The sequence below is a fragment of the Eptesicus fuscus genome, chromosome 18 (genome assembly GCF_027574615.1).
Source record: "Eptesicus fuscus isolate TK198812 chromosome 18, DD_ASM_mEF_20220401, whole genome shotgun sequence".
Lineage (NCBI taxonomy): Eukaryota > Metazoa > Chordata > Mammalia > Chiroptera > Vespertilionidae > Eptesicus > Eptesicus fuscus.
This window is the reverse complement of record NC_072490.1, coordinates 18,849,237-18,874,597: the sequence shown is the minus strand read 5'-3', so window position 1 is coordinate 18,874,597 and position 25,361 is coordinate 18,849,237. Positions and strand designations below refer to the sequence as shown.

Here is a 25,361-nt window from a genome sequence, read left to right as displayed (position 1 = left end):
GTGGTCAGTGCGCTCCCACAAGGGGAGCGCCACTCAGCCAGAAGCCAGGCTCACGGCTGGTGAGTGCAGCGGTGGTGGCGGGAGCCTCTCCTGCCTCCGCAGCAGCGCTAAGGATGTCCAACTGATGGCTTAGGCCTGGTACCCCCTCATCCCCCCCCCCGTCCCACTCATGGGCCTGCCCCGCCCCCTGCCACCACTGTCAGTTGCCTCCCTCTGCAGGGCAATACAGGGTGATGGTGGGGGAGGGTCCCCGCTGGCACCCGCCTTGGCTGGCCTGAAGCCTGAGGGCTGGGAGCAGCTGCTGTGTTGAACGTCTGCCCCCTGGTGGTCAGTGCACATCATAGCAACCAGTTGTTCCACTGGTCATTCTGCCGTTCAGTCAATTTGCATATTAGGCTTTTATTATATAGGATTTTGTGTTTATGTGTTAATAAATAAATGGGGAAGGGGGTTGTTTCAGTATACCACAGAAATCTCCATCAAGGACAATCAGTAAAAGTAACTGAATAGAGATAACTCAAACACTGGCTAAGGATTTTAAGGTTTTTTAGAAAAGAGAAGGAAAGAGATAAGACAGAATAGACCATGTTAAATACTTTACATCATTAAAAAGAAAAAGATAAAATGGTGTGTGATTGACCAAAGCACAGCTGAAACATCCTAGGTACCTAGTTATTTTCAAGTGGGAAACAATAATACTACATAAAGCTGAAGATCAGTGGCCTGCTACCATTTATTAAAAAGTATGAATTCTTTTTAAAATGAATATCTACTGTAAGATTTTGAATGAATATCATTAAATGCACATTCAAAAATAGTTTATTTTCTATATATGGTAACAATGACAAGGACTCACATTACAAATAAGGAAGTAGTTATGCTTATATATACTCAGATTTTCAAACAAAAACTACTAAAAGCTTAGTTCTATAAACATTACCATAGTTCCAGGCATTAGAAACAAACAAAACCAGAAATGATCCCTACCCTCGGGACTCTCAAAATCAATTGGAAATACCAATCCAAATTTTGCAAAACTAACAGAGAAACTGCAAATTAAAAACTGCAAAAACTAATTAAGAAATTGGCAGTGGTTATTCACAACGCCAGACTCTCCTTTCCAAATGATTCATCCAACTCTGTCTGCAGTCATCAGCCTTGACTCATTTTCTCACACCCCACATCTGATCCATCAGTAAATCCTCTACGAGGTTGAAACATCCAGGCTGAACCATTTACCACTTCCCATCACTAACGAAGGGGTCTGAGGGACCAACTTCCCTTACGTGGTCTTAAAGACATTCATGTCATAAACCCCCAAACCTGGGAGTATTTACTTGATAAAAGAAAACAGTATTCTGCATCTCTGATTAAACTAAGACCACCGCGGTGGGGAGATCATCCTGGATTACCTGGGTGGACCCAATGTAAGCACAACTGTCTTTATAAGAGAGGGAGCCAAGAGTGTCAGAAAGGGAGACATGGTGATTTGAAGATACTGTACTGCTAATCCTATATAATAAAAGCCCAGCGACTGAATGGTGGAATGACCAGTCGACCAGTCGCTATGATGTGCACTGACCACCAGGGGGCAGATACTCAATGCAGGAGCTGCCCCCTGGTAGTCAGTGCAATCCCACAGTGACCAGGATGAGCAGCGCTCCCACAGAGGGAGCAGCCACTCAGAGGGCAGGTCCACAGCCGCTCGGCTGACCAGGATGAGCGGCGCTCCCACAGCGGGCTGATCCCCACAGGCCACGCCCCCACCAGTGCACAAATCCTGTGCACCAGGCCTCTAGTCTTTGATAATGAAGAAAGGGGTCAGGAACCAAGAATACCAGTGGCCTCTGGAAGCTGGAAAAGGCAAGGAAATGGATTTCCCCCTCATGCCTCTAAGAGGAACATAGGCCCTACTAACAACTTGATTTTAGTCTAATGAGATTTCTGACCTACAGAATAATATGACAATAAATTTGTGTTGTTTCAAGCCAGTAAATTTGCCATAATTTGTTACAGCAGCAACAGGAAACTAATACAACCTCCTCATTAGTCTGCTTCCACTTTCCCCTTTGCCTTTAGCCTCAAAACTACGATCCAAAAATGATCCTTTAAAAATGTGAAAGCTACCCCCATTTGACAAGAGAGAGAAAAACCAATTAAAGCCAAACAAGCTTTTTAATATATGTATGTGTGTGTATGTATGTGTGTGTGTATACATGTATGTATATATATATATACATATACATGTATACACACACACACATATATATTAATTGACTTGAGAGAGGAAGAGAGAGGGGGAGAGAGGGAGAAACATCAATGATGAGAGAGAATCATTGATCAGCTGCCTCCTGCACACCCCACACTGGAGATGGAGCCCACAACCCAGGCATGTGCCCGGACTGGAATTGAGCCGTGACCTCCTGGTTCATAGGTCCGATCCTCCACCTTAGCCACACGGGCTGGGCCCAAATAAGCTTTTGATTTTTATATCGCTTGCATCTCGTGGCCCTCAATAAATATGTTTAATTTTTGGTTCCTAAAAAAAAATATGGAAGCCACATAAAGTTATCCTTCTGCTCAACATCTTCCAGTGGTTGCCAATCTCATGCCGGTTGGAAACCCAATGTCCTCATCACCTTCACCTGTCTCTCATCTCCTAGTCCCCTGTGTGGCTGGTTGCAGCCACACTGCCTCCTTCTGCTCCGGTGTTAATCCAGGCACATGGCTCCAGCCTGGGCGCTGGTCCCTCGGACGGAAAGCGGTCCCCACATCTCCACTCTCGTCTTCCAGGTCTTCTCTCCAAACCTACTCCTCAAACACTCACCGTGAACACTCCACCCAAAACTGCCACCTCAACACTCCCCATCTCTGACATCCCTCACCGATTGCCTTCAGCACTTACCATCCAATATTGCATCTACACTATGCTTAGTGCCCGTTTCCAAGAAAGCTGGTCCAGCTGTCCTGACCACGGCTGCGTCTGCAGCAAGGGGGACCCTGCCTGGCACATGTCAGGCACTTCATAAATATCTGTTAATCGAATCAGTGAACTATGTGAGGACTCTTACAATGAATGGTAAACCTGACTTTAAAAAAAAAAAAGTAAAATAGGAAATAGGAGCGAAATAACCAAAACCTCTAATGATTTAGAAGGTAAATATGATTCTCTTAAATGTTGGCCACATTTAAACTTAGAACTTGTAGAATTAAACCACACCATTGTATTCAAAGTGAAAATACTCTGGAGACGCTAAAAAAAAAAAAAAAAAAAAAAGTCGGTAAACCATTGTTTTTAATAAAGAACGCAGCACAAACAGCCAGCATTTTCTCAGCATTTCTTCTTCCCTAAACACGCGCACCTGCCAACCAGGTCTTGGCAAATAAATACTGCGTTTTTCTAAAAAAAAAAAATTGTGGTTCTGACGTAGCAATACTGGAACCAAATCCTCACGCAGGGAAGACACGGGGATGGAAAAGCACTCTCCCTCCCCCGGACCCATTTCGGGGCAAAACCCCCCGTCACTGGCCCTGCGGGGGCTAAAGCCCAATTGGCCCGCGGGCCCCCCCGACCCGCGAAGCCCCTGGACCAGGAGCGACCATTGGCGGCTGGTGCAGCGTCCGGGGGTCCGTCCGAGCACCTCGGGGCCCCGGACCTCCGCGCCCGTCCTGGGGCAGAAAGGTGACAGCGTTGCCCGCAGCGACACCTCGAACGAGGAGCCTGCGGTGCGGGAAGCGACGAACCGGCACACCAAAATGACACAGACCTGTACCCTCCGCAGACCCAGAGGATGGCGGCGCGTTCGCAGCCCGGCTCCCCGGCAAGTTTCAGCTACTGGAGCCCCGCCCCCAACTCGCCTTCTCCACCCCCCGACAGCGGGTCTGGAACGCCCGCCGCTGCCTCCGCAAGGTCTGTCGCCTGGAGGAGCAGGGGCGGGACAATGGGGAAGACTGCGCCCCATCCCGGCGGAACTCCGCCCACCAGGCGCTCTGCCGGAACTACATGTCCCATGAGGCTCTGGGAGGCCGCAGCTTTCTACCGGAAAGAGTTTCGCTGAAGTGGGGGGAGGAGCCCAAAGAGGATTGTGGGAGAGAGGCTCTTCCTTTCCGTCTGGCCGCAGCCATCAGGTAAGCCGTGTTGGAGATATACGCTATTTCATCCGCCGCTCATCTCCCTCTGCCCGGGCCATCCAGGCTCGGGGACCGTGCGTCCTCAGAGCTCCTCCCGCCTCCTGTGCGGCGTGAGTTTGATTAGGATGCGGGGCAACGGGGTTATGGAGAGGCTGCCGCCGGAGCGGGCTGGGAGGGATGGTGTGATGGCGGCGCGAATTCGAGCTGGGCCCAGAGCGTGAAGGAAAGGGAGGCGTGGGGCAGAGGAATAGGAAGCAGGGCCAGGGCTTCCTGAAGCGAGTCGGTCGGTTGGGTAGAGTCAATGCTTTTTCCTGGGGAGTTAACCTTTTGGCGGCGGCAACATTCCCCTGTATTGTCGGCGAGGTCTCTGCAGACGGGGCCGGGCCCTTGGGGATGCCGCCTGCCGCAGTGATCCGCCCCTTCAGGGCCTATGTCTGGCGCCATTCATTCGTGCAGGGGGAAGGAAAAAAAAAAAAAAGCAATGCGCCGAGGGCCTTGCGGCGTTGCCCTCTCTGGGGTCGCAGAGGTGGGGGTTAGGCTAGCTTTGCACTGCAGTTCGTGCAGAGCCATTTTCATCCTCAGTGGATGCCTTGTGGCTGGTTGGGGAACTAAGATGGACGTACGCAGTCTTCAATACCCGGTGTTCTCTCAAAGGTAAACCAAGATGGGCGCTTACAAGTACATCCAGGAGCTATGGAGGAAGAAGCAGTCCGATGTAATGCGCTTTCTCCTCCGGGTGCGCTGCTGGCAGTACCGCCAGCTCTCTGCGCTCCACAGGGCCCCCCGCCCCACCCGGCCCGACAAAGCGCGCAGGCTGGGCTACAAGGCCAAGCAAGGTGAGTGGTCTGTGCCTGGATGCTTGGATAAAATTGTATTCCCCGGGAAAAGCTAGAGAAGGGTGAGCAGGAAGAGCAGCTATTGCCCCCATGTCTTCCTTCACGTAGTTCTTTGGCAGCGACTGTCTTCAGCTGTCAACACATGGAAGTTGTTGACCAGTAAATAGATGTTTAGCTGCTCTAGCAAGTGTGTTTGTAGATTACAAATTTGCACGAGTCTGGACGAAAGCCAAGTAACAGTGTAGAGTGAGAATGAGAAGTTAATCTCTTATCTCTGTGTGGTTAACAAAGGATTTGAAAAATAACTGTTTTGTGTTTTTTAAAAGTGAACCTCAAAACTGGTGTTAGTTTTACCATCACTAGGTCTGTAGTATTTGACTTATGGTCTGAATGTGTTTGATGTAGGAGCAAAAGTGACCTGTCATTGAGTCTTGCACTCTATGGTTTTTATAAAAATCACCCTAATTTTTGTTTATAGGTTATGTCATCTATCGGATTCGTGTTCGCCGTGGTGGCCGCAAACGCCCTGTTCCTAAGGGTGCCACCTACGGCAAGCCTGTCCATCACGGCGTTAACCAGCTGAAGTTTGCTCGAAGTCTTCAGTCTGTTGCCGAAGTAAGTGGTTTTTTGAGAAGCATTTGTATTGGGTTACCTCCTGGAGGTGATGTAGACAGATTTGTGCAACTTTTCTGATAGCTAACTTATGCCTAGGTGAGCCCTTTGTGTTTAGATGGGGTTTGTGAGTTTTATAAGTCTGTCATTAACTTGTCTTTGCTCATATTTGTCAGAAAGTGTTTTATGATTAGTGTGAACCTTGGAATCTAAGCCTTTCAAGGACAGTAAAAAGGCAAAGCTATGCAAAAGAGACCATTGTGGCCTGCAGTGCCTAAAATATGCTAAATGTTAAGGTTTTTGTAAGAAATTTGCTGATCCCCCTCCTCTATTGCATTAGAAAAAAGGTAAGTTCCAGAATCCTAAATTTTGTTAGCCAGATATTCTTATTCATTCCTTAGAGGCATTCACAAACCCCATTCATTAGATAGGGGCTAATAGGGAATAGTAAGTTTACCTTTTCATACTTACGGTTATGTACCATAGTCTGTCTAGTGGTGAACTAAAGAGAATTTCTGGTTCCGAACTTGCTACTAGGGAAATGAGGGAGGCTGACCTTTTTTCCTCTTCTAGGAGCGAGCTGGACGCCACTGTGGGGCTCTGAGAGTCCTGAATTCTTACTGGGTTGGTGAAGATTCCACGTACAAATTCTTTGAGGTTATCCTCATTGATCCATTCCATAAAGCTATCAGAAGAAATCCTGACACTCAATGGATCACCAAACCAGTCCACAAGCACAGGGAGATGCGAGGGCTGACATCTGCGGGCCGCAAGAGCCGTGGCCTTGGGAAGGGCCACAAGTTCCACCACACTATTGGTGGTTCTCGCCGTGCAGCTTGTAGAAGGCGCAATACTCTCCAGCTCCACTGTTACCGCTAATATAAGTAATGTTTGTAAAATTCTTACCTAATAAACAATTTAGGACAGTCATGTCTGCTTAAAAGTGTTCTTTAATTTGTTAAAACTAGTCTGCAGAATGTCTTATGAATGCATTGTCACATTATAAAAGTTAAAGTGCAATAATGTTTGAACACTATAAATGGTGGTGTGTCGCGTTACTCATAAGATAGACGCTTTTGGCTTTATGTCAGCGATTTTCAACCTTTTTCATCTCATGGCACACATGAACTAATTACTAAAATTCTGCAGCACACCAAAAAGTAATGTTTTGCCAATCTGACCAAAAATAGGTATTTTGATCCATTCTTTTTTAACTTGACAATCTAAGGGGGCTAGAGGTCAGTCCCCCTGACTAGTCAGGTACTGCATGTTTTAAAAATTGTGTCCCACCAGTGTGCCACAGTATACTGATTGAAAATCGCTGCTTTATATTAGGGAGTTTCATATGTCAGTGTTCGGTATAGGTGTAAAATTCTGTGAGAGTGCAAAACTAGCCAGTAGATTTGTTGGTGCATGTGATGAAACCTACAGCTTTATTAGGGTAATGCAATGCTCTGCTTGTTTACTCTCAAGGGGCTGTTTGAATTTTGCTTGGAAATGTGAAAGATAACCTAATCCATTCTCATGGTCCTGTGCAGAAAAATGAAAGTTAAGTAGGGGGTTCACATTTTTTAGATTAACCCAGTAAACCGCTGCTTCTGAAAGAAGAAAAGTTTAAAAGAATGCCACCATTTTTTAGAAGAATTGAATGATCCTATTGAAAGAGGGTTCTCTTAAAATTAAACATCCTAGTTTACCTAAACAAAACTGGCTTGGTCTCCATAGTACCACTCACTTTCACATCAAAAGCTAGAAGCCCTGATTCAATCCCATGACTGAATTTCATGCAAAGTAGTAATAGTAATTACGTTGGTGTGTATTGAAACTGATGGAAATTGAACAAATGAGAAGAGAATTAACTTTAAGGTATGTTGTGTTATAACTATTATGAACCCGTTAGCCACCTTACGGAGGGAGGGAAATACAATTGACTTTATTTAAGGGTACTTTGCTTAGTCCATAAGTCATCTTGGGCCAACCCACTATATCCATTATTCCTATAATGTTACTGAGAATAGTTATGTATTGGTGTCAAGTTTAAGGTTTCCATTCTAACCTTGGGCATTGTCTATAATTATTTTTCTCATCCTTGTGCAAACTACCCTCAAAATCCTTACCATTCCACAAACTTTCCAGGTCTTCAATTGTGCCCACTGTAATGTTAAAGCATACCACCACATTCTGTTTGCCTCTTGTCTTACAATAGACTAGGCTTCTACTTCCCAGAGTGAATTTGAGAATGTAGAAAATATAGAAGAGGAGTTGGATCGAATTTCCAATTCTGGGTTTGCTGACTTAATAGGTAGTTTGCTTCTAAAATCCTAATTGCTGGTTTCCTTTTTTAACCAATTTTTCTTATTTTCTTCATGGGTCTTAGAAGGCTTGGTTAAATGATTTCCAGAAAACATGTAGCAAATTCATAAAACCTCTTAAGACCTAAATTCCTTTCCATTCAAATCTCAAACCATCTATTTTGTGTATAGAGGTTGTTCAACTAAAGGAATAAATGTCTGTTAAACTAAAACAAATGGACCTTCTGTTATCTTTTGTCATCTAAATATCAATGTGCTTTAGAGCAAACGAAATATCCCAACCTGCAAAAAGGTATCAAAACATGATGGCAGGAAGTCAGCAATATGTAGGAAAATGAAGTCTGTAGTACTTAGTCGAGTTTTTCTCTCGGTTCTTTGGTCCTTGCATGAATCAGAAAAATACCATTTCAGTCTTTTCTAACTATGTAGGATACTAATTGGGGAACGGGAGGGAATGTCTCCAAGAGTGGCTTGCTTCTGTCCTTGTGACCCTACAGTTTTCTCTCCATACAACAAGTACCTAATGCCTCTAGGATGGGGAAAACCCAAGTATTAAGGTCACCCTAGAGGCTTTTTCTGACAGCCCCACAAGCTGTTCTGTTTTCATATTTCTAGATCACCACGTGATTCAAATATAACCAAAGTGATTATCACAATTTTCTTTAGAAATAGAGCAACTGGTCTCCAACAAGATGTAGGTAATTTAAACCCCCTTTGCCAATAAGCAAACAAGATGAAGCAACTTGCTCAGGCCATGCAGTGGCATTCTGGATTCATATCCACTGTATAAACAGTTTAAATTTTGGTTAGGTAATACACGGACATGGCTAAAAATTAAAAACTTACAATAGATTCTACAGTGAAAGTCTCCCTGTCTCCAAGGTCCCCTTCTGAAGGCAATGTTATCAATTTTTTAAAGTATTCTTTTATTTACCCAAATTGGATATCCCACACATTATTGATTTCTTTCACATAGTTATATATCCAATCTTATTAAAGAGCTTCCTCATGACTAGGGTATTCCACCAATATGGATGTACCATAATTTGTTGAATGTGGCCCCTGCTGATGAACATGTAAGATTTTTTTTCAGGCCCTCGCTGGATAACTCGGTTAGAGTGTTATCCCAATATACCATGGTTGCAGGTTCAATCTCCATTCAAACTAATTACCTAGTTTTATTTATTTTTAAAATATATTTTATTGATTTTTTTTTACAGAGAGTAAGGGAGAGAGAGAGAGTTAGAAACATCTATGAGAAACATCAATTCAGCTGCCTTCAGCACACTCCCTACTGGGGATGTGCCCACATCCAAGGTACATGCCCTTGATCAGAATCGAACCTGGGACCCTTGAGTCCACAGGTCAACGCTCTATCCACTGAGCCAAACTGGTTAGGGCCCTAGTTTTATTTTTGCACTTCTGAATGTGACAGAGGCAAAGCTATGTGTACACCATAGCTTTTATTTTTCCTGGACATACAACTAAACAATGTTTTCCTGGTAACCTTAAATACATTTAGGTAGGGATCTTAATGATTTATTCTTGCCTATAGAAGGGGAGCAAAAGTGACATATTACTTCCCTCCAAGACAGTCAAGAGTATGCCAATGGGAGCCAGTGCTTCAAATAGTGTAACTACAAGATGGAAGAAAGCTATCAACCCCTATCAGGTTGTGCAAGTCAGAAATAGACTTTATTGTGTTAAGCTACTGTATTAGCTGTGTTCATTCTTGTAACAGCACTAGAGGCCCGGTGCATGCAATTCATGCACTCGGGGGCGGGGGGGGGTCTCAGCCCAGCCTGCGCCCTCCTGCAGTCCAGAAGCCCTCGGGGGATGTCCAACTGCCGGCTTAGGCCTGCTTCCCACCACTGCCACTGCACTCGCCAGTCATGAGCCCAGCTTCTGGCTGAGCGGCACTCGTGTGGGAGTTCCTGCGTTGAACGTGTGCCCCCTGGTGGTCAGTGCACGTCATAGCGACTGGTCATTTTGCCGTTTGGTCAATTTGCATATTAGCCTTTTATTATATAGGACCAGAGGCCCGGTGCATGAATTTGTATATTGTATGTTCCTCAGCCTGGTCTGCACTCTCTCCAATCCAGGACCCCCTCGGGGGATGTCCGACTGCCAGTTTAGGCCCGATCCCAAACCAGCAGACAGACAGCCCTCTCGCAATCCGGGACCACTGGCTCCTAACCATTCGCCTGCCTGCCTGCCTGATTACCCCTAACCGCCTCTGCCTGCCAGCCTGATCACCCCCTAACTGCCCTCCCCTGGTGGCCTGATTGCCCCCTAACTGCCCTCCCCTACCGGCCTGATGCCCCTAACTGCTCCCCTGCCGGCCTGATTGGCCCTAACCGCCTCTGCCTGCCGGCCTGATCACCCCCTAACTGCCTCTGCCTGCCAGCCTGATCGCCCCCTAACTGCCCTCCCCTGGTGGCCTGATCGCCCCCTAACTGCCCTCCACTGCCAGCCGGATTGCCCCTAACCGCCTCTGCCTCAGCCCCTGCCACCGTGGCTTTGTCTGGAAGGATGTCAGGAAGATGTCCGGTCTAATTAGCATATTACCTTTTTATTAGTATAGATTGTTTAGTTTAGCCCTGCCTAATTCAATAAGTGAAGTTGAGCATCAGTTATATATTTAAGAGTCTTATGTTTGCTTTACAGTGACCTTCCATTATATTCCTTTGTCCATTTTTCTATCAGAATCCATATATTCTTAATACCATATTAAATGAATTGGAGGGTGGCTACTAGATGATTGCTGCTATGCTTCATCATTTCTCTGCTCTCAAGGTTCTTTTTTTTTTTTTTAATATATTTTATTGATTTTTTACAGAGAGGAAGAGAGAGGGATAAAGAGTTAGAAACATCGATGAGAGAGACACCGATCAGCTGCCTCTTGCACAACCCCTACCGGGGATGTGCCCGCAACCAAGGTACATGCCTTTGACCGGAATCGAACCTGGGACCTTTCAGTCTGCAGGCCGACGCTCTATCCACTGAGCCAAACCGGTTTTGGCTGCTCTCAAGGTTCTTAAAGGTAAATTCATGTAGATTAAGTTCTTGAAATTTCAACTGTTCATTATATACTTTCAATTCTAAGCTCTGATTCCATTTCTAAGTTCTTAAATTCCTAAGGAAAATTAGAAGATATATTGTATGTCAGGCAGACTAGATCAAGCATGTCAAACTCGCGGCCCGCAAGCTGCATGCCTCATTTATTTGGCCCATGTTAACATTTGAATTTGACATGCTTGGACTAGATCCTACAATAACAACCCTCAAATCTCATAGAATAATAAAGGTTTGTTTCTTGCACATACCACATGTTCATTTGAGTTGGTCATGGTTGTCACTCCAGAAACCACGCTACAGGAATAACTGCTATCGAGTATGGCAAAGGGCAAAAAGCATGGTACAGCATGTCTGGCCTTTTATAGCTTCTGCTTAGAAGGTTGTCTGAAGCAAGTCCCATGGGTATACTTAAGTTCAAAGGGTAGGGAACTTCCCTTTGAACTTAAGTGAAATTTTACCATGTGCCTGGAAAGAGGGAGAACCAATATTTGTGAAAAGCTCTAATGCCTACCACACATACTAATCCATTTGATTTCCTTTTGTCCTTGTACACATTTGAGGGATTGTAGAGAATAGCTGCTATACTAAGGGGAGAGCAGGAACCAGTACAGTCCACACTGGCGAAGAGGAAAAGTTTATTACTGAACATTGCTTAGCATAATTAGCATACTAGAGGCCCGATGCACAAAGATTCATGCAAGAATGGGCCTTCCTTCCCCTGGCTGCCGGCACCGCCTTCGCTGTGGCCCGGAGCTGCCTTCCCGCCTTCCCAAGCTGCCCAGAGGCCTGGAGCGGCTGGGGCGGTGCGAAACGCCTGCGCCGTCACCGCTCGGCGCCTGCATATGCAAATTAACCCTACATCTTTGTTGGGTTAATTTGCATACTCCTGATTTGCTGGTGGGCGTCGCAAAGGTACTGTCAATTTGCATCTTACTCTTTTATTAGTGTAGATGATGATAATAAAAAGAGACTTTTAGTCAGCTTTTATTTTCAAACTAGAGGCCCGGTGCACGAATTCTTGCATGGGTGGAGTCCCTCGGGGTGGCCTGTGGAGATTGGGCCCCAGCTTGAACCCGAGTCTTGCAGCCCCAACTTGCGCCCCCAGCCTCGCAACCCCGCAGCCTCACCTGGCACCCCATCTTGGCCTGGTGCCACCCCTCATCTCCTCCACCATCCCACCTGTGAGGCGATCAGTTGGGTGGTGGCCCCGCCCTCCCCCCCCCCCCCCCACCGCCGTCACTGGTTGCCATCTGCAGGGCAATCAGCAGGGCAATCAGGCCCCTGCTCGCACCTACCGTGGCATGGCACCGCCCACTCATCTGCTCCACTATCCCGCTGCTCTTGTAGGGGCCTTCAGGGCCAACAGTGCCTCCACTGCCACCTGCCACCAGCGCCACATCGCCAATGCCCACCATGTTCCGTGCCACCCCCTGGTGGTCAGCGCATGTCATAGAGAGCAGTCGAACTCCCCGTCTCCCAGTCGAATGACCACCCGAGAGGACAATTTGCATATTAGGCTTTTATTATATAGGATTCTATAAAAACAATGCAACCCTCCTACTGAGTTGATTAATTTGGCAAAATAGGGTTATTCACAACTCTGCAACCAATTTTCCCATCACTTCATTATGTGACATGGCTTCTTTCCTGTAAACCACATAAATATTTACTGAAAAATACTTTAGAATTGCACTACCCAATCTGGTCGTCACTAGTCACCTGTCACTAAATTTAAATTAAATATAATTAAAGAGTCAGTTCTTCAGTCACACTAGCCACATTTCAAGTGCTAAATGGCCACCTTGGCTACCATATTGGACAGCACAGAAAATATTTCGACCATCACAGAAGTACAGTGCAGCTTCAGACCTCTGACACTCTTTTCTCCTATTTTTGTGATATTTCCCAGTAGATAGTCATCTGAAGTCTGTTTTTTCCACACAAAGTGTGTTTGATCTGTAGCTTTCATAACAGAATAGTATTTGTTGCTACAGATTTTTAAGGTGTATAATTACTACTTCCTTTGTCAGGTTGATACTAGGTTTTTAGAGGTTTTTGACCAAAGTTCTATCCCAATATTACTAACTATAAAAGAAACGCTACAACATCTTTTCTAAGAATAAAGGTTTTGGTTTTAAAAGACTTTTAGTTTGCCACTGGATTCTGTTTGGCCTGCATCCTTTGCCAAAGTGTTGGATACTTAAAGTAAGTTTTATAAATATTCATCATTTGGAGAGAAAAAAAGCACAATTTTTTGGATTTGTCCTGAAAGGATTGAGCTGGCCTGACATACCAATAGCGAGGTGACATGCAGCCACAAGCTACGTTTTGACAGTTTTTACCCAGTAACCCTCTCCCTACAGCTCCGTCATCACCCCCCAGTTCAGCCTTGGGAATGTTGGCTGGACCTTTAGCTTGTTCATAGATTTTAGCTATTGTTACTAATGCTGCAGTGAACATCATCACTATGTGTATAGTTTTCAACTTATTTTTATATAGGAAAAATAAACAAAATAGAGACTTTTAATAGGAAACATTGATCAAGTTTCCTTTTAAAAATCTGCTGCAAAGGTGGCATAGTTAGACAGTACCTTTAAAACTCATCATCAGAGCATTCACATTTAATAAAGCCGCTGGAACACACACTTTGCAACTCACTCTCAAATCCTGATAAAGGGCATCACCTCACCCCCTCCCAAATTAGAGTAAGTCATCTAATTTAATTGGTATGCTATGAAAATCTGAACTGGTTTGCTTGCAATTTTCATTGTCATTTAAAAAGAGATTCATTATTTGGCAGTCCTAATTAGTTTAGAAACAGTACTTAGTGGGTAATGTAATTATCAGTCATTTAATCACTAAACTGATTTCTATGAAACTGTAAACATACTATCCAGGTTCCAGGTGTTGGAACTAAGCTAGGAAGTTGCACTTATCAGAAAGGAAAATTCAAGAGTGATCATGCACATTAAAGAATTGTTTATTGGCCCCCAGTTAGATTCCATGGATAAGGGTCCTGTTAGAATCCATTGTTGGGGAAAAAAAAAAAAAGAATCTATTGCTGTTGACAACATCCAGCATTAGTATTTTTATTAGAATGAAACTATTTTAAATGCTCCACCCCTCCCAATTTAGAAGTCCCTAATTTGTTCATTCTTTTTTAGTTTTTGTATGACATGTTGGTATAATAACAGCTCATAGATTTTCTCCTCTATATCCTCACTCTACTCTTGTTCTTTGCTCCTCTTGCAGTCAGTGAGGAGAGAATTCAGACCCCCAAAGTAAGGTCATTAACAGAACCTAGGGATGTGACCAGGAAGTGCCAACCCCAAAGATAAAACCATCCACTGGAGAGGCTTCCTGTCAACTGAAAAGTTTTCCTAATGTAACCCATCCTACAATGTATCGGTAGGAATTAATGTCTCAGGCCACAATATCAACTGTTTTTATGTGATCTGTAAAATACTTCTGAAGTTCTGAAATGCTTTGAACAACAGCATTACCATTGTTTCAAAATGGTGCTCTTTCTCTCATTACTCTTCATGAATGTCACCAACTGTTAGAAAAGCCACTGCCTTTTGCAATAAAATAAAATGTTCATCTCAAGGTTTTGTAAATTTGGAACAGGCTCCAAGGGGGGTTGGGCAGCTGGACTGCTCAAGACTCCCGTCACCTACTAGGGCTCTTAATAGTCACCACTGCCACCACTGACACCCCTTTAATACTCTGTCGTGGAGCTGAGTCCAGGAGAAATTACTTAGTAGAATCAAAAGGTAACAGGAAAGAAAGAACTAGGCATGTATCCAACTAGATCATCTAGTTTTACAAGATAAGCAATACTCTCTGGGACTCACTTTGATGCCTCAGGCAAGCTTCTAACTCTCTCTTGTGCCTGTATCTTCCATTAAAAACATGAGAGAGAGTACCATGCATTAGCAGGGGAGTGGTTAAAGGCAAGGAGACTAGCTAGAGTCACATTGCTTAAGTTCAGACTCCTACACTCCCATTTCCTGGTAGGAATCATGTTGGGCAAGTGGCTTCAAGTCTTTAAGTCTAAAATCTCTCATTTGTAAAATAGGTAAAACAATACACCTAGAGCTTGTCACTATTTTTCCAGTCCTATCTGGAGAAAAAGGAGTGCTCTGAGAGACTGGATGTCTAGGTCAGATTTCTTAAAGAGAAATATCGCTACAGTGGAACAGAGGGATATATTAGCGGTCATGATGGCTTGAGTGAAATTTCTCATAAGAACGGATTCCCTTTCCTCTAATTCTGCACTTCCCTAAGCAACCATTTAATCAATAATTTGGTCTTTCAACTGGACCCCGAGTAGCTCTTTTTCTGGAGACCATAGGTCTGGATTGTCTGTTTATATATCACTAATATAAAAGTCTTATCTGAATACTATTAGTGCTCATGAACCCTTCAGTCCCTAGTATTCCTTAGTGAATTGATAACATTAAGTTTCTAATGATGTGAATTAAGTGTATTTAATTCAGATGTATGTCATCTTTGACTTATTACATAAAAATAAATTCTGTTACATCTTGCTCTAGAAAAAAATTTTAGGCTAATATTTTCCACTAGAGAAGTGGTAATTTGAGATAATGCCATACATAACTCCAAACCAGGGATTCCTGTACTAGTGGTTTATCACAAAAGTGCTCTCACAAGAAATGACAAGGGAAGAGAAGTAGAAGTGTGATTTCAGGATTATAGGTTTTTGTTTTTTTAATATATTTTTATTGATTTTTTACAGAGAGGAAGGGAGAGGGATAGAGAGTTAGAAACATCGATGAGAGAGAAACATTGATCAGCTGCCTCCTGCATACCCCCTACTGGGGATGTGCCTGCAACCAAGGTACATGCCCTTGACCGGAATTGAACCTGGGACCTTTCAGTCTGCAGGCCGATGCTCTATTCACTGAGCCAAACCGGTTTTGGTGAGGCTTATAGGTTTTTGTTTTTTTTCTTTTCTGATCCCACAGGGGAACTCAGGAGTGTAAATTAGGCCTTTGTCCCAACTCATGCGAGGAAACTGGGCTTGCAGCAGTGAGCCATAGGGTCAGGGCCACCCTAGGAGAATGTAAACTCGTAGGCACTAGAATGCTAAGTGGCACCTGTAGGTCAAGGGCAGGTCACAGGTACAGAAACAAAAACCCACAGAAGCTGAGGTGGGCCATATAAAAGAAGTAAAGGATCCGAAGGAATGTGACTTGAGCACTGACATCCTCTGTCTCACAAAATCACAGCGATTTCATTATCTTCTCTCAAGTTGAGGTTTTATATAGAAACATTTTCACAATCAATCTTTTTTTTTTTTTTTTGCCAACATTTCAAGTACAATAAAATCAGCGAACAAGTTTGCATGAATTACCTAGCCATGTATGTTTTGGAATTGTTCTTAAAACAATCAGTTTTTAGGTAAATATTTAAATGAGGTGTTTCAAAATACATTTGTGCCTTTAGTGGGGGCATAATTATTTAATTACATGTCTCCCTTATATACAATAATTTTTTAATAGTCATCTAAATATTGTAATTTCTAGATCAAGAATGTTCCAAAAAAGCCCTAACCGGTTTGGCTCAGTGGTTAGAGCGTCGGCCTGCGGACTCAAGGGTCCCAGGTTCAATTCCAGTCAAGGGCATGTACCTTGATTGCGGGCACATCCCCAGTGGGGAGTGTGCAGGAGGCAGCTGATTAATGTTTCTCTCTCATCAATGTTTCTGATTCTCTATCCCTCTCCCTTCCCTCTGTAAAAAATCAATAAAATATATTTAAAAAAAAAGAATGTTCCAAAAAATCTTACATATTTTAAAATAAGAGCATTCTTAACAAGCCTACCCTAATTCACTTTTAATTTTTAATAAGTAGTAAACATATGTTTGACCAACTGGCTTATCAATTGTAGAGAATAATAGTAAATTGCTTTAAATTTTTCATTTTTAAAAATTGATTTTAGAGAGAGGGGGGAGAGAAAGAGAGAGAAAAACATCTATTTGCCGCTCAATTCATCCATGCATTCATTGGTTGCTTCTTGTATGTGCCCCAACTTGGAGACTGAATATTCAACCCTGGCACATCAGGATGATGCTCCAATTACCTGAGCTACCCATCCAGGGTCTAAATGTTTCAGATTTTATTTATTTATTTATTTAAAAATATTTTTATTGGTTTCAGAGAGGAAGAGAGAGAGGGAGAGAGAGAAACATCAATGATGAGAGAGAATCATTAATTGGCTGCCTCTTGCATGCTCCACACTGGGGACTGAGCCCACAACCAGGGTATATGTCCTAACCAGGAATCAAAGCATGACCTCCTGGTTCATAGGTCAATGCTCCACCACGGAGCCACACTGCCTGGGCAATTTTCACATTTTAAGGGAATATTTAAAATAAAAATTAGCCCAGCCAATGTGGCTCCAAGATTGAGCATTGACCTATGAAACAGGAGGTTACAGTTGGATTCCTGGTCAGGACACATATCCAGGTTGCAGGCTTGATCTCCAGTGTGGGGCATGCAGGAAGCCAATTGATGATTCTCTCTCATAATTGATGTCTCTCTCTCTCTCTCTCTCTCTCTCTCTCTCTCTCTTTGTCCCTTTCTCTCTCTGAAGTCAATAAAAACATATTTAAAAATAAAGTAAAAGTTAACTCTAAAAACCATGTCTTAGATTATGTATAACACTAGTGGCCCAGTGCATGAAATTTGTGCATGGGGGGAGGTTCCCTCAGCCCAGCCTGCACCATCTCCAAGCCAGGACCCCTTGGGGATCGGGCCTAAACCGGCAGTCGGACATCCCTCTTGCAATCTGGGACCACTGGCTCCTAACCGCTCACCTGCCTGCCTGCCTGATTGTCCCTAACTGCCTCTGCCTGCCTGCCTGATTGCCCCTAACCCCTCTGCCTGTGGAAAATCCTACTCTATACATATATCAGCCTGTCTATACTAAGAAAAGAGTAAGATGCAAATTGACCATACCTTCGTGACGCCCACCAGCCAATCAAGAGTGAGTATGCAAATTAGCCCAACACTGCTCCGGGCCTCTGGGCAGTGTGGGAAGGCAGAAAGGTGGCTCTGGGCCTGAACGAAAAGGCGGTTTTGGCTGGAGCAAAGGCGGTGCCAGCAGTCAGGGGAAGGAAGGCCCATTCTTGCACGAATCTTCGTGCATCGGGCCTCTAGACTATATATAAGATTGGGGGGAAAGTGCCTATAGTTAAATAATTCCTATATCTTACTTCCTCCTACTCTACTCTCTGCCTTTTTGGGGGTCTTATTTATACCATGCATTCTCAAAAGGGTAGGTAATACTGCCCCCAAGGGCTTGACAAATGATTCTTGAGGAACAACCCCCTGCTATTACAATAGTTTGTGGCCTTCTAACACTCAACCCCACCAGACAAAATCAGTATTCCTTAGTATAAGCATACTTTGGAGATATTGTGGAGATATGACCCAAAAAAAGTGAGTCATAATCTTCTGCTGGTAATCCGTTCCACCTGGTGCCTTCAGTTTGTAAAAAATGCAGAATTGTGAAACTCAATAAAGCGAAGCACAATAAAAGGAGGTATGCCTGTACTTCATTTCCCCCATTAGACAGAACATAAAAGATATTTAATTTTTTCCCTAGGTGGAGGACGATGAAAAAAAAAGTTGAGAAACACTGCTTTACACTAAAGTATGTCATTAATGCCATCCAAAGATGGTCTTTTCTTCTGACCTTATTAGGTTTAAGGGGAACTTACCCATAAGCTGGTAGAGAGTTGTGTTGTTTAGCAAAAAACATTAATGAAAAATGTTTTTGCAAGCTAGAAAATTCATTTTAAAATTTGTATACTTATCAATTTAAAAAATGTATATAAAGATGATGTACAAAATTACTGTTCAGCTGCTAACACCTAGTTCAAGATGTTTTGCCCTGTTTTTACTTCTTCATTTTTCCTAGGAGAGGCCCTTAATTTGCAAAAGGGCTACCAGTTGTATGCCAAAGTTATGAATATATAACCACAGATACTAGAACTTTTAAAGTACAGTATTTTTAATTTTATGCCACAAAATTTTGTTTTCTGCTAAGCAATACTTCAAAAACAGTTAATATGGTGTAATATTAGCAGCCTAATATTTCTATGAGAACACAATTTTTGGCCTTTTAAAATTTACATGTTTATATTATAAATATTAACAATGCTTAAGAGAGGTTTCTAAATTTAGCTCAAAGAATGACAAAGTCTTTGTGTGTTTGCTATTTGCTCCTTTCTTCCTTCCATTTCTGTGCAGAAACATTTTTTCTACAAAGAAAAACTAAACGTCTTCTCACCTTTCCTCACCCCCAAACAAACTACTCCTATAAACCAAAACCAAACACCAAAAGTAATTGTATCCATATGTTTTGTCATGGGTGTAAAGTAAGAAGTGGCATGCATGTTAGGCAGCTGTAGGCGATGCTGTCATAATGACATGTCTCTTGTGATATTGGCTCTTTGAATGATTAAATGGTAATTCAGATATTTGAATGACGTCATTCCATTGCAGTTCCTCTGCCTATTTTGCTTTCATACAGCAAATGTGTTAAAAATTTAAGTCCCAGCTTGAACTTTTCTTTATGCTGAGATCAGCCCTGTGGATTGCTTCATTATACAGTGCCTGCAGGGGTGGCACTTCCGGGCAGGCGGCCAGCACTCTCGGGTCAGCAGGAACTATTTTAGCTCAATTTATAAAGCAAAAGAAAGGGATTCGGTTGACTGATAAGGACCAACTCTGCAAGAATTAATGCTAACCACAATGGTGATTATTCACAGCTTGCCCATCTTCCTGAGAAAATAAAACATTCCCCCGAGATTATTTCTCTCTCTTTTAAATGAAAGCATCCAGACTGATGAATGTCAGAGGGAAGGGGGTATAGATGTATAACCCAACGACACAGACAATAGTGTGGTGAAGGCCTGGGTGGGGGATGTGAAGGGGGTCAATGGGGAAAAATGGGGGGATATCTGTAATACGTTTAACAATAAATTTTAAAAAAATAAATGAAAACACCCATTCTTCTCTCTTATGGAAAAAAAAATCCAGAGAATATCATTAGACTTATTATCTAATAGAGTTTTTAGAAATCTAAAAAATCTATAAATCCCTATGGTTTAAGGGATTCATGTAATAAATGATCTTTTAATCTTGAAAGAATAGCAAGGTGAACAGTGGTGATTGTGGGCCTACTACAATTTCATTCACCCATTCTTTCCCTTTACACCCTGAAGGTGATCTTAAAGATATCTTAGTTCTTCAAGTTGTTCTCACATATTATGCAAACAGAGATGAACTGTGTGAAGTCAGCACTCTAAGACTAAAACCCAGCCTCTCTGCTGCTTACCAAACCTTTTCCATCCACCAGTCCATAAACTCAAACTAGTTGTGAGCTTTGTCTTTTCTTTCCTCATTTTACTTGAGTGATTTTTTTTTTTTAGTGTCTTTATTTGTTTCTCTAACAAGTTACCACAAATTTAGTGTCACAACGTAAAACAAATCTATTATGTTACAGTTCTGGAAGTCAGAAGTCCAAAATGGGTCTCGAGGGGCTAAACTCTAGGTATCAGAGGGACTGCATTGTTTTCTGGAGTATCTAAGGGAAAATCCATTTCTTGTCTTTTCCAGTTTCTAGAGGTTGCCCATTCTCCTTGTCTCGTGACCCTGTTCCATCTTCTAAGCCAGCAATGACTGGTGTAGTCTTTCTCAGCCTGCATCATGCTGACACTGACTTTCTGACCCCCTCGTCCACATTTAAAGGACCCTGGTGATTACAATCGGTCCACCTGAATAATACAAGATAATCTATTTTAAGGTCAGGTGATTAACCACCTTGATTCTTTCTGCAACCTTAATTCTCCCTCCTCATGTAACCTAAGATTATTATGGGTTCTGTGAATCAAGTCACAGAGTGTGGACATTTTGAGGGCATTATTCTGCTTACCACAGTGTCTATGACTGTCAGGCAGTAATGAAACAACTTAAGATTTCAACCATGTTGATCTCCTCCTTGCTCAGTAAACCTGTTCCTTCTTTCTAATTTAGACCCCTTTGCACAGACTCTATCTTCCAGGATCTCTTCCTCCTTCCTTTCATCTCCATTCTCCTATTTGGCCTCCTTCTCAACTGCCTGCCCCCACAATCTGAATTTCTAGTCATCGTTCAATCAAAAGTCACCTCTTTACTGATGACATTTGTTACATTCCTCTATTATAACTCTTTCCACACATCATTCATTTATTCATCCTTTCCACAAATATTTATTGAGGAATAAGCGTATGTCAGATGAATGGAATACACCAGATGGATAGGGCGGCCCCTGTTTCCATGTTTCCCAAGTTTTAGTAGAAGAGACAATAAACAAGTAAATGAATAAAATAATTTCAGATAATGACAAGGATTGTGGAGCAACATTGAATAGGGATCAGGGAAGTCTCCAGAAAGAAACAGAGATTAAATATGGAGGCTGAGAAGGAGACTCCATGTGATGATCTGAGGGAAAAGCATTCCAGACAGAAGGAACAGCAAATGTAAAGGCCCTTTGCTGGGAATGAATAGGGGAGCTGGAGGAAAGGAAAAGAGTCCAGTGAAGCTGAGCAGAAGTACAATCAGGGAGAGGGGAGAGAGATAGGAGCCAGACCATGCGGGACCCTCTAAGCCATGGGAAAGATATTGGATTTTATTTTATGTGAAATGAAGAGCTATTGGGGTGTTTTAAGCAGAGAGGTTAACATAATTTCATTTGGATTTAAAAAAAATGATTTTTAGCCCTAGCTGGTTTGGCTCAGCCTATGGACTGAAGGGTCTCAGGTTCGATTCTGGTCAAGGGCACATGCCCAGGTTGTGGGCTTGATCCCTGGTGGGGACAGGGGCATGCAGGAGGCAGCCGATCAATGATCCTCTCTCATCATTCATGTTTCTATCTCTCTCTCCCTCTCCCTCTCCCTCTCTGAAATCAATAAAAATATATTTTAAAATTATTATTTTTGCCGAAACCGGTTTGGCTCAGTGGATAGAGCGTCGGCCTGTGGACTCAAGGGTCCCAGGTTTGATTCCGGTCAAGGGCATGTACCTTGGTTGCGGGCACATCCCCAGTGGGGGGTGTGCAGGAGGCAGCTGATCGATGTTTCTCTCTCATCGATGTTTCTAACTCTCTATCACTCTCTCTTCCTCTCTGTAAAAAATCAATAAAATATATATATATATTATTTAAAAAATTATTATTTTTATTTTAAAGAGTATATTTTTTATTGTTGATTTGGATTTTTATTTTTTTAAATATATTTGATTGATTTTTTACAGAGAGGAAGGGAGAGGGATAGAGTTAGAAACATCAATCAGCTGCCTCCTGCACACCCCCTACTGGATATGTGCCCGCAACCAAGGTACATGCCCTTGACCGGAATCAAACCTGGAACCCTTGAGTCTGCAGGCCGACACTCTATCCACTGAGCCAAACCAGTTAGGGCATTGATTTGGATTTTTAAAAGATCACTCAGAATGGATTGTTGGGGGGCATGATTGGAGGCAGAGAGACCAATTAGGAGGCTAGATGTCAGGATGGAGAAAATCACTATATGGATCAGGGAAGTGGTTAGAGATGATGGGGAATTATAATTATCTGCTTATTGGCAAAGTCTTAAATACCTCCTGTAGCAAAAGATGAAATATATCCAATTTAGTCATTAACAAACATATTGTGAAGACTATATAATGGTCCTCCCTCATTAGAGCCCTGGAGTTCCTTGAGGGTAAAGACTGGCATATTTTCATTCCCAGGGTTTACTATAGTGCCTGGTACATAGTATGTGTCTAAAAATGCTGAGTGAGGTATAGATTTTGTCATCTCTAGTTATTTGACTTTTATGAAGTTAGGGCTGTTAGACCTGACCTTCACCTCTTTACTTTATCAGCAGCTTGGTACTTGGTACAAAGTGGGGGGCGGGGAAAACGTGGAGTAGCCCAACCATAAACTTGTACCAATTCTGAAATATCTGAGAGAAATTTACCACATTTCCCCCCATGAATTAAATAAAAACAAAGCAGAAACCAACAGGCTTAAAAATCAAATGTATACTGATGTTACAGTAAAAATAAAACTTAGAATGGCTAAAACTAAATATAAGACTTGTTGCTGATTCGAAAATAATAGAACTAAATTCTCAGCAAACTGAAAATCTGCAAAACTTGAAAAGGCCAATAGACTTGAAAAAATAAGTTCTTGAAAGGAAGTGTAGTGGTTGAAGAACTGATTGGTCAAAACATTTTATTTTAAAGAGTATAGTTTTTACTGTTGATTTGGATTTTTAATAGAATTAAAAAATAGTTATAATAATACTTTATTTGCAAATTTTCATACTGATTTTTTCACTTAACAATAGATTATGGACATTTTTACATGATTACCTCATCATCAATTTTCTTTTTAAAGGCTGAGGGGAATTTACTCATGTTCGCTTTTGGTTGGCAGTGAAGGAGATGCCAATTTTGTAATAATATATAAACAGCACTACATATCATTTTGCATAAATTTTTTTACATATTTATGCTTATTTTGTTAGGATAAATTCCCAGAAGTGAGATTATAAGGCCAAAGGATTCATTTTTTTTTAACTTAGGAGAGATAGGCTGATTTTCATCATCAATCTTGACCAGAAATGAGACCAGTGAAAAAGCTACTCAAATACCTACTAACAGCTGTGATTCAGCTGTACATATTCTCTACTTATTATCTAGAAAAATTGTGGTGTTTAAGGGCAGTTTTTATCTTTAAAGTAATTTTTAATTTTCAACAAACTAATAAGTTCACATAGTTTAAGAAATCAAATAGTACTACAAGGCTTATGATGAGTAACAATGGTAACCTTCCCTATCCTTCCCCATCCTTCAGTCCCCAGCTTTAATGCTTAAAATATTTCCTTCTTATTTCTAAATGATATCCTTAAAATGCTGTTTCTTTTATTCATAAATGTTAGGCATTGTCTATTGGCTTTCTAGTATTGAAGACACTTTCCTGTCACACACATCCCTTCCTCTCATACCTCTCACATGTATGGGTATTCTGGAACACACACACACACACACACACACACACACACACACACACACACAATTCTCTTCCCTCTAGCCTCCTAATCTATGTTATATCACCTTAGTAAATTTCTAAGAAAAGGTGTACAGAAGGGGAATTTTTTGAAAATGTACCTATCTGAAAATATCTTTATTTTATCCTTGCACTTGACTGATGGTTTGGCCGAGTTTTGACAGGGTAAAGTATTTTTAGCTGAGAATTTTGAAGGCATTCCCCAGGTATTCAGTGCTGGTTCAAAAGGCCTTTACCACATGAGTCGCCACATAAAACAGCTCACCACATTGCTTGTGAGATGAGAAGAGCCAGAAAGAGAGAGTGTGAGATACGTCTCAGTCTTTTATACATAACTAGAGGCCCGGTGCATGGATTCATGCACCGGTGGGGTCCCTTGGCCTGGCCTGTGCCCTCTCGCAATCTGGGACCCCTCGGGGGATGTCGGAGGCCCAGTGCATGGATTCAGCCCAATCCCTTGCAGGCCAGGCCAAGGAGCCCCATTGGTGCACAAATCCATGCACCGGGCCTCTAGTATGCATATCAGATCTTTGGTTAATCTCTTCCCACCCTCCCCCTTCCTCCCTTCCCTCTGAGATTCAGCAGTCTGTTCCGTGTTTCCATGCCTGTGCATTGAGCGTCTGCCCCCTGGTGGTCAGTATGCATCATAGCTACCGGTTGAACGGTCACTTAGGCTTTTATATATATAGATATCAGAAGTGACATCCCATCACTTTTGCCACATTCTACTTTTAGAAGCAGTTCATAGGTTCAGTTTACACCTAATGAAAGAATTACACAAGGGAGTGATTACTGGGAGGCAGGGGTCATTGGGAGGCTTTCAGAAGGTTGCCAACTACATACCTCCAGAGACAATCCTGCTGCAAAGCCTCCGTCCCCTTGGTACAGTGGAGCTGGTCTTCTCAAACTTCACTGTGCACACTAATCACCTGGCGCCCTGGTGAGCATGCACATTCTGATTCAGTAAGTGCAGGGTGGGGCTTGAGATCTGGCAATTCTCACTGGTGCCTCGTTGATGGCAATGCTGCTGGTCCAGGACCACACTTTGAACAGCGAGGTAGTAGAGGTAGTAAAAGACCAATGTGCCTCTTGGCTTCATCTGAATAAAATCTAAAACCGAGAAAAGACCCATACAAAAAAGATTTACTAGCCCCAAAGCCTAATATGTTAGTTACAAATTGTAAAGTATTTCGATCTCCCAAAGCATTATTTTAAAACACTGGAATCCAGACATATGAAAAATCAGTATGCAGTCTGATGTTTCCGAT

The 25,361-nt window shown here is 42.6% G+C and overlaps 2 protein-coding genes and 1 long non-coding RNA gene across 7 annotated transcripts in view; 2 read left to right on the top strand and 1 right to left on the bottom strand.

The window, feature by feature from the left end:
* NKIRAS1 (NFKB inhibitor interacting Ras like 1) overlaps positions 1-24,954 on the bottom strand; it is a 39,200-nt gene extending 14,246 nt beyond the window's left edge. Inside the window, exon 1 of one of the 4 annotated variants that reach the window (XM_054729721.1) lies at positions 24,937-24,954. The gene's annotated coding sequence lies outside the window, so the exon portion shown is untranslated. Of the gene's footprint in view, positions 1-3,767; positions 3,853-4,040; positions 4,140-4,455; positions 4,473-24,936 lie in introns of those variants that run through there. The other 3 variants (XM_054729722.1, XM_054729720.1, XM_028129977.2) reach the window with 3 other exon arrangements.
* Positions 4,033-7,567, top strand: RPL15 (ribosomal protein L15). Of its 2 annotated transcripts, none has more exons than XM_008153599.3 (4): positions 4,033-4,128; positions 4,786-4,967; positions 5,446-5,582; positions 6,153-7,567. In XM_008153599.3, exons 2-4 carry the CDS (start codon positions 4,796-4,798, stop codon positions 6,456-6,458), a joined length of 615 nt encoding a protein of 204 aa, XP_008151821.2. In that variant the 5' UTR covers positions 4,033-4,128; positions 4,786-4,795; the 3' UTR covers positions 6,459-7,567. The 2 variants fall into 2 exon arrangements, with proteins under 2 accessions (XP_008151821.2, XP_027985752.2); XM_028129951.2 differs by lacking the exon at positions 4,033-4,128 and adding an exon at positions 4,159-4,241.
* On the top strand, positions 10,783-14,575 carry LOC129152148 (uncharacterized). Its single transcript, XR_008558868.1, has 2 exons — positions 10,783-10,934; positions 14,222-14,575. It is a non-coding gene; the product is annotated as an uncharacterized LOC129152148 (long non-coding RNA).
* Positions 24,955-25,361: the final 407 nt, after the last annotated feature.

What these genes read in the sequence shown, in the direction of transcription:
- RPL15 (XM_008153599.3), top strand. Translation starts at nt 4,796, where the DNA reads ATGGGCGCTTACAAGTACATCCAGGAGCTATGGAGGAAGAAGCAGTCC. An exon ending in GGGCTACAAGGCCAAGCAAG is followed by an intron (nt 4,968 to 5,445) that starts GTGAGTGGTCTG and finishes TTTTGTTTATAG; the next exon opens with GTTATGTCATCTATCGGATT. An exon ending in GTCTTCAGTCTGTTGCCGAA is followed by an intron (nt 5,583 to 6,152) that starts GTAAGTGGTTTT and finishes TTCCTCTTCTAG; the next exon opens with GAGCGAGCTGGACGCCACTG.